The 9,731-nt window shown below is 42.9% G+C and overlaps 1 protein-coding gene across 2 annotated transcripts in view; it reads left to right on the forward strand.

Moving 5' to 3' along the window:
* LOC121853423 (immunoglobulin superfamily member 10-like) overlaps positions 1 to 9,731 on the forward strand; it is a 64,260-nt gene that overhangs the window by 32,117 nt on the left and 22,412 nt on the right. For both annotated transcript variants that reach the window (XM_042347522.1, XM_042347524.1), the window contains exon 4: positions 1,534 to 1,669. In XM_042347522.1, the coding sequence (XP_042203456.1) occupies positions 1,534 to 1,669 (136 nt within the window). The remainder of the gene's footprint in view (positions 1 to 1,533; positions 1,670 to 9,731) is intronic.

The following is a 9,731-nucleotide window of genomic DNA, read 5'->3' on the forward strand; positions in this document are numbered from 1 at the left end:
GGCGGTTCTTACCTACAATAAAATGAAAAATGTACAGAATGTTAGCAATTAATTCTTAGCTACATAATATTACTAGATTATATTGTTGCTAGTAAGTGTTAACAGAAAAAATATATATGTTTTTTTTTTCTAAGTTAGTTTAAAGAGGTTCTTGGTACCTATGTTTACTACAGGGTGTGCCATGACTATCTCAGCAACAGCTCAGTAGTTTATTTTAGGTCATTTGCACAGTTGAATATGTTGTGTGAACCTGGATCCTGAACTCTGGTCCTGCAGGCGGATGGGTATTTGAGACTCAGTACTGTACACTATAGGGTCACTTACATAATGTTTACACCAGATAATGGACTTGATACACTCAACATTTTTGACAGCAAATGACCTAAAATAGACCGCTGAGGCATTATCACTACACCCTATACTACACTACAGAGTATTTGTAATATGCATACTTAACTAGACACAATAAATGGGAATCAGATATTATTAATAGCCGTAATAGAAGAGAACTGTGGTAATAAATAATAATGTTATGTTGTATTTCTGTATAGTATTTATCCATTAATATAGTATAATAAATATAGCCTATGTATAGTTATAAAATACTGAATATCACGCAACCACACTGTATCAAAATAAAACTATCTGCTTTTATCACACAGTTTATGAATGTAATTATCAAGTACGCCCATAATGTATTTGCGTTCGTATTTCGTGAGATTTTTTTTTTTTGGGGGGTTGTTCTTATTCGCATTTATATTGAGCTGCTTCCCTACCAGACACACACATGACACGCACGACACATAATATGACACCCGCGACACATGACACACACGACACATATTATGACACCCGCGACACATGACACCAGCGGAATTTGGTATAATCATTCAATGCATTATCGTCACTCCTTCCTTCTCAGCTTCCCTCCCTTCTCCTTCCCTTCTCTCCTCCATCCCTCCCTCCCTCTCCCCTCCCACCATCTGTCATTGCAATAGAAGAGAGAAGAATATTATTTCAAGATTGATGGGTGAGATGCGACCTTTCCCTCCCTTCCTCCTTCACTCACTCTCCCTCCCTCCCTCAATCTATCTCCCTCCCTCCATCACTCACTCACTCCCACCATTTTTCTCTCCATCTCTTCCTCCCTTTATCTCCCACTGCCCCCCTTCCCTCCCTCTATGTTGATGTAAGAGGGAGGAATATTACCTTATGTTCTGTAATAAATGAGTTTATTTTCCAGGCTGTAATTGTATCATGTCAGATTTATCTTATTTTTGTATTTTTTTGGATTGTATTTTTTGTTCTGATTGTAGTTATGAATTGGATGTATTGTATTCTTATTGTATTCTTTGTATTTTATTGATATGTATATTGTATTCGTAACGTATTTATTGTATTTTATTGTATTCTTATTGTATTTATTACATTTTATTATATCCCTATTGTACTTAAACCACCCATAATAACCTATAATGATCTATAATAACCCGTAATGACCTTTGAATTGACCTCTAATGACCTCGTTTCTAGGTGTTGGGTGACCTGCGGGTAAGCATCATGTGGACGGGTCGCTTGGTCATGTCACACGTCGTCACTGGGGACTCGGGCCTCTGGTGGTGCCATCGTTCTGGTCGACCTGGGCCACGACGACGACTGCTGGTGACTAGTAAGTGGCTGTCTGTCTGGCTGTATGGTTGTCTGTCTGGCTGTATGGTTGTCTGTCTGGCTGTATGGCTGTCTGTCTGGCTGTATGGTTGTCTGTCTGTCTGTTTGGCTGTCTGACTCTCTCTATCTCGCTCTGTATGTCTCTCTGTCTACCTGTCTCTCTATCTCTCGACCTGGCCTACGACGACTGTTGGTGACTAGAAAGTCGATCTCTCTCTCTCTCTCTCTCTCTGCCAAGCCATGTATGTATGTATGTATGTATGTATGTATGTATGTATGTATGTATGTGTGTATGTATGTATGTATGTATGTATGTGTACAAGAAACATTCACAGTGGTGGTGTGTCAACAGACCAAAACATCAGAGTGACGCCAACTTTCGACACCTGAACTGCCACATAAACACAGGTGTACTCGACTGTGTACCTTAACACACCTGAGTATTTTGTATATATTTAAGTTGTTATGACACTGATTATTGGCTCCACACACACACACACACACACACACACACTATATACAACTTCTTTACTCAGACACGCACACACACACGAGAGAGAGAGAGAGAGAGAGAGAGAGAGAGAGAGAGGATAACAGGTGACGAATATATTTATTAAATTGTCTACGGTTAAGACACTCCAAGTTTTAATACGTGAAACTTTCTCCAAGTGTCAATAGATTCAGTTTTCTATGCTTATGATTTGTTAGGTTAGGTTAGGTTAGGTTAGGTTAGGTTAGGTTAGGTTAGGTTAGATTTGGTTTGGTTAGGTTAGGTTAGGCAAGATTTGGTTTGGTTAGGTAAGATTTGGTTTGGTTAGGTTAGGCAAGATTTGGTTTGGTTGGGTTAGGTTAGGTTAGGCAAGATTTGGTTTGGTTCGGTTAGGTTAGGTTAGGCAAGATTTGGTTTGGTTTGGTTAGGTTAGGTTAGGTAACAGTTAAGTGAGATACGACTTAACAAGCATTAGACTGAAAATATTACCACCACACCTGTACCAATACCCTGAACTGCTGGGCCACCTGCTGAAGATCTCAAGTCATTAAGCTAAACATGATTACAGAAATGACCCCAAATAATACGAAAACAACCAGAGTTTGTTAATTCACTTAAGTTTCTTCTTCCCATCCCGACAGACGCTCAGATCACAAGGTTGAACTAGAGTTATATGTATAGTGTGTGTGTGTGTGTGTGTGTGTGTGTGTGTGTGTGTGTGTGTGTGTGTGTGTGTGTAAGAGCGACCCTTGGGTTAAACTTGAGGCAGAGTTGACTGAATCTGTCCCTGGCGGTAGTGTCCTGTGGGAGATTATTGACATGGAATCTCCCTCACTTCCTTCCTTCCTTCCTTCCTTCCTTCTTCACTCACTCACTCCTTCTACTCTCCCTCTCCTTCTCCCTTACTCCTTATGCCCCTCTCCGTCTCCTCCCTCACACTCTTCTGTCCGTCTCCTCCCTCACACCCTTCTGTCCTTCTCCTCCTTCTCTCCCTCTCCTCCTCCCTCACTCACTTCAAGTCTCCTTCTCCTCCCTCACTCCATGTCTCCTCCCTCTCCTTCCTTCATCATACAACTTGGCAGGAGTTGAGCCTTGAGAACCCTTGATCTCCCACTCTGTCTAACTGGTCGTTCATTACTACCTCCCTCACTCCGTCCTCCTTCACCCCCTCCTCCTCCTCCTTCACCCCTTACTCCTCCTCCTTCACCCCCTCCTCCTCCTCCTTCACCCAGGTCAGAATACACCGCCGGTATTAATATATGCGACTCAGTGAAGACGAATGAGAGAGAGAGCCATGACCTCCACTAATAGACACCTGAGTCTTGTGCACTATATCCCTCTTCCCTCATTACCACCATCACCGCCACCATCACCATCACCATCACCACCACCATCACCATCACCATCACCACCAGTATCACCACCACCACCACCACCATCACCACCACGCTCCTCCACATATACACACACCTTTTTATTCGCACCATATATGTGTATTCATGATGTAACGCTATACAGTCACCCTGGAAATAATAAAAGAATATACCAGAGTATAATAGTGGCCTGAATTTGTCATGTATATATATTTAATATGATAGAAATATACTGGATACATATATACAGTGGATACATGCTTTACATTCATGTATACTGAAGATACGTAGTACAGGATACACTACACTGGATACATAATACACCGAATCCATCAAGGTGTCGAACTGGTGAAGCAGACACACACACACACACACACACACACACACACACACACACACACACACACACACACACACACACACACACACACACACACACACACACACACACACACACAGGAGCCGTGGTTTTGTACCTGCCATAGTTAACCAGTATCGGCCCTGTCAACACCATACTTTTACCAATCATGAGGTTAGGTTATCAATCTCTCTCTCTCTCTCTCTCTCTCTCTCTCTCTCTCTCTCTCTCTAGACTAAACCCTACCAATCACAGTACATAACACACACACACACACACACACACACACACACACACACGTCAATACCTAACCATAAAATATTAAGCTCAACAGGTGTGTGTGTGTGTGTGTGTGACGAAGGCGTGTTGACAAGTGGCTCAGATAAGTGCAGCGACATAACACACGTTCACCCACTCAATACCATATGTTCACCCCACTCAATACCATATGTTCATGTTCACCCACTCAATACCTTATGTTCACCCCACTCAATACCTTATGTTCACCCCACTCAATACCTTATGTTCACCCACTCAATACCTTATGTTCACCCCACTCAATACCATATGTTCACCCCACTCAATACCTTATGTTCACCCACTCAATACCTTATGTTCACCCCACTCAATACCATATGTTCACCCCACTCAATACCTTATGTTCACCCACTCAATACCTTATATTCACCCCACTCAATACCATATGTTCACCCCACTCAATACCATACGTTCTACTACTTTGCTGTCACTCGGAATCGAGTATGACGATCATCCAGGTATGATACAATGGTATGAGTTATTAAGGATGTCACCTTCGTTGGTGAGCTCTAAGATGTCTCGATAGGCCGATATGGGATCGGCAGGGTCGTCCACACATGTTCCACATGTGGGGGGGCTACATCTAGCGCAGGAGGGGCGGCGGCAGCGTGTTTCCGGCGTTGGTGCTTGTCTGCCTCGGTATGCAGTTTGGCTAACTCGAAAGCATTGACACCTTCTCGTGTGGTGCTCCTCCAAGCATTACGGTGTGGAGTAATCGTCTCCCAGGTGAGAGGGTCGATTTGACACTTTTTCAGGTTTGTCTTAAGACTAACCTTATACCTTTTCCGTTGCCCGCCAGCGTTACGTTTACTATTCGTTAAGTGACTGTAAAGTAGCTGCTTTGGCAGTCTACTGTCGTCCATGCGGGTAACATGGCTAGTCCAACGTAGCTGTTCATGGATAATGGTAGCCTCGATGCTCCTACAGTTGGTGTCAGTGAGAATACTGGCATTTGTTCTCTTGTCTTCCCAGCGAACTCGGAGGATGGAACGTAGACTACGTTGGTGAAAGTTTTAAAGTGTCTTAAGGTGCCTCCTGTATGTGACCCATGTCTCACTGCCGTATAGCAGGGTAGTGAGGACCACTGCTCGATATACGTTTAACTTTGTAAATAATTTCAGCTCTCTACAACTGAAGTTACGGGTACGGAGTCTGCCAAAGGCTTGAGATGCTCATCTGATCCAATGTTGATATCTCTTGATCGATGTCCGCGGTGGTGGACAGGTGGGAGCCGAGATACTGAAAGTGGATAACATTAGAGAGTGTAGTACCGTTAAGCTGGATGGATAGTGGAGGTGTGTCTGAACCAGGGGCAGGCTGAAAGAGAATCTGAGTCTAATGTACGTTCACCTCAAGGCCAAAGAGTGCATACGCATCTGCGTAAGTGTTCAGGATCTCCTGTAGGTCGCGTTCAGTGTGAGCGACGAGGGTGAGGTCGTCTGCATACTGAAGTTCAGTAATGGAAGCTGCCGACACCTTTGTTCCTGCCTGGAGTCGTCTTATGTTGAAAAGACCCTTCATCCGGTACTGGATGTTCACCCCACTGGCTAAATTGGCACTGGCACGAGTAAGGATGGCAGCCAAGAAAATGGAAAAGAGAGTTGGTGCCAGTAGACATCCCTGTTTTATCCCCATTTGGATGGAGAAGAACTCAGGCTGGGTGCCATGGTACAGGACACTGCCGTTCATACCATCGTGGAGTTGCCTCACAATGGTGATGAATTTTGGTGGGCAGGCAAAGCGGCTGAGAGTCCACCAAAGGGCTTTCCTGTTGACCGAGTCGAAGGCCTTGGTTAGGTCAATGAAGGCCATGTACAGGACAAGACTCTATTCTCTGCACTTTTCCTGTATCTGGCGGGCAAGAAAGATCCTGTCAGTGGTGCCTTGTGATGGTCTAAAGCCACATTGAGATTCTGGGAGGAATTTTTACACCTCAAGAAGAAGTTTGTTTAGGAGGACTCGGACGATAATCTTGACCAGCTACGGACAGCAGAGAGATCCCACGGTAGTTGCCACAGTCTGACCGGTCTCCCTTGTTCTTATGAATATTGGCGAGGGAGGAGTGTTTAAGAGCTTGGGGGATTTCCTCCTTTTCTCATATATTTTCCAGGAGATAGTGGAGACGGTTGGTAAGTAGAGGTCTCCTGTTTTATACACCTCGACTGGGATTCCATCAGGTCCTGAGGTTTTCTTACCTTTCATCTATTTGATGGCAGTAGCTGCCTCATCCAGGGATGGAGGATAGGTGAGGTGGGTCAGCTCTGGATGCTGAGGGACCTGCTGGGTAGTCAGGACATCCAAGTCGGTGTTTCGGTTGAGCTGCGAATGGTAGTGCTCTTTCCAGCACTGAAGGAGGCCTTCTTTATCGATAATTAGGGAGTTACCGTCGGATGAGCGGAGGGGGGCTGTGCCATGAGAGATTGGCCCATAAAATGTTTTAGTGGAATTGAAAAAATCGTGCATTTTGTGTTAATCTGCAAGTTTGTGTTTCACGTGCTTTATTTTAAACCGGTCGTATTTTAGATTGCAAAGTTCACGTTGGGCCGCTGCTTTCTTCTTACGGAAGGTATCAGCTTTGATCCGAAACTGAGGGGTGTTTTGCCAGTCAGTTAAAGCAGCACGTTTCTCATCGACGAGTACATTGATTTCCTTGTAATTTTCATGAAACCAGTCCTGTTATATTCTTTCGATCTGGTCGAGGGTCCCTCTGCAGGTTTTTCCATGACAGTGTCGGGAATATCCCATTCGACACTGGGATTTAGGTTTTTTGTTATCAGGTTGTTTATCAGCCCATGTTCGAACTGATCTCAAAAAGAATGTGCTACCTCGGGATCCTCCAGACGCTTAGTGTTAAAACCTCTTGAGGAGGCTTGCTGCCTTCGCTGTTATGGGGCGACGTGAAGTGAGAGCTTGGCTCTGACAGCCGATGATCAGTGTCATAAGAACATAAGAACATGAGAATGGAGGAAACTGCAGCGGGCCTATTGCCCATACTGGGCAGTCCCATTTACACCCAACCCCTATTGCTCATATAACCATCTTACCTATGTTTGAAACTATCCAGCGTATTCGAGTTAATGATGATATTTGATAACTTGTTCCACTCGTCCACTACTGTATTTCCAAACCAATGTTTTCCTATTTCGCGCCTAAATCTAAATTTGTCTAATTTAAAACCATTGTTACGAGTTCGCTCCTGGTTGGATAGTTTGAGTACCTTTGTAATGTCCCCTTTGTTCAGCCTGACTTCCATTTATACACCTCTATCATATCGCCCCTCACTCTACGTCTCTCGAGGGAGTGCAAATTAAGATGCTTTAACCTGTCTCTGTACTCAAGGTTCCTAATGCCCGGGATTAGTCTTGTCATTCTCCTCTGAATTCTTTCCAAGGATTCTATATCCATTCTGTAATACGTTGACTAGAATTGAACTGCGTAACCCAAGTGAGGTCTCACAGAGGACTGAGCCACGCATGGCTCAGGTGATGAGGACATTTCGGCGATCTCTTTCTCTGACATTGATGTAGTCAATGAGATGCCAATATTTGGATCGTGGGTGTTGCCACGAACCCTTGAACTTGTCGGCCTGCCTAAATAAGATAGTGGTGATATGAGGTTGTGTGCAGCACACTTGCTGAGGAAGAGTAGGCCGTTGTACATACATACATACATACATACATACATACATACATACATACATACATACATACATACATACATACATACATACATACATACATACATACATATATACATACATACATACACAAGTGACCTGCAATTCATAATGTTTTTTCTCGTATTAAAGTACGAATCGAATCATCCCATCAGTTCGAATCAAATCTATGAGTTGAATCGACTATACAGGTATACATTGTAAGGTTATAGACAGAATTATCTATAAGTAAAGATAGAATTGTTTGTTTACATATATTAATAAACAAAGCATTTATGTAAAGATATTTTTTTTTACATAAATAAACAAACCATTTAAGAATTGAGAAAATTATTTGTTTAAACACATATTAATAAATAAACAAACCATTTTAGTAGATAAAATTGTTTGTTGTTTGTTTACGTATTATAATGTTATTCCTACACACCATTAATAATAAGATAATATTTCTGAGACCAAAACACTGTGTAAATGTACCTGAACATCTGGAACAAATAATAGTACAAAAGTGTTCTTGAAAGTTAAACGATTCTAGTATGTAGATGGAAGTTAAAAGTTGATGTGTAAAGAATATGGCTTTTTTACATAGATATATATAGTTTAATATAGTAAGGATTGTAAAAGTTAAGACCCTTGAGAACATATTATTGTACAGTCGCCTTCACTTGTGCGTTTACAGGCTTTGTGCAGCGTGGCAACGGTGTGTTTGTTTACATTCGACAAGAGGAAACTCACAATGGTAAACACACTATGGAATCAAAGTAAAACAATATTAAAACAAATAACTCAATATAATGATTCGTGGAATGTTTATATGACGAGCCCCTGTAAACGCACAAGTGAAGGGGACTATACTGTACCTGAACACCAGAAAGAGGGTTGGTACAAAAGTGTTCATAGAGAAGGTGGGTAAATCTTTCTAAACAGCCTAACATCTTGTTGTTTGGATAAATAATATACCAAGTCTTTATTTCTTGGATCCCTGAATAATGTATGTGAGTTATGCTTGAAGGAATGTACAGCCTCGCTACACGGGTTCATGTCTGTTTATATTGTAGAGTATCAGAACAGCTCAGGTTGGAGAATACAAGGTCATGTATTACCAGGGAGGGAGGGGCTGAGAGTCGCTGGGAGTGGCTGGGAGTAGCAGGGAGTGATTGAGAGCAGCAGGGAGTGGATGACAGTGGCTCAGAGCGACAGGAAGGGATTGGGAGTAGATGAGAGTGGCAGGAAGTGGCTAAGAGTGGATGATAGTGGCAGGAAGTGACTGAGAGTGGATGAGGATGACCAATGGAGCGGCAGGCAGCGGCTGGGAGCGGCTGAGAGTGATTGGCAGCTACTAGGAACGGCTGAGAGTGGCAGAGAAGGAGTGAAAGTGGCAGTGTTTCAACAAAGCCGATATATTTTAACCATTATTACCCACTGAAACAAACACCCGTGACATAATCCATTAAAAAAAATCATCAAGAACTTCAGATAATAATTTGTAGTGAACACAGGGCTTGAGTGCGGCGTGAGGCGAGGCTGTGCGCTAAGATAGTGTTCACTTATGGACCGGAAGTAATGCTGATTCGAAAATATTGAATCGGTGTCAGAGTTGCCGAATCGAATCAAATTACTGAGTCGAAATCAAATGTTGAAGCTTCGCGGATCTATAATACATGGGCAGTTTGTGGTGCAGTGTGTTGGTGTTTACAAGCAGTTTAAAGTGTGGTGTAACAGTCAGTATCCGGCAGTTTAAGGTGTAGTGTAACAGTCAGTATCCGGCAGTTTAAGGTGTAGTGTGTAGTGTAACAGTCAGTATCCGGTAGTTTAAGGTGTAGTGTGTAGTGTAACAGTCAGTATCCG

This window comes from Homarus americanus, unplaced genomic scaffold (genome assembly GCF_018991925.1).
Source record: "Homarus americanus isolate GMGI-L3 unplaced genomic scaffold, GMGI_Hamer_2.0 scaffold4896, whole genome shotgun sequence".
NCBI classification, from domain to species: Eukaryota; Metazoa; Arthropoda; class Malacostraca; order Decapoda; family Nephropidae; genus Homarus; species Homarus americanus.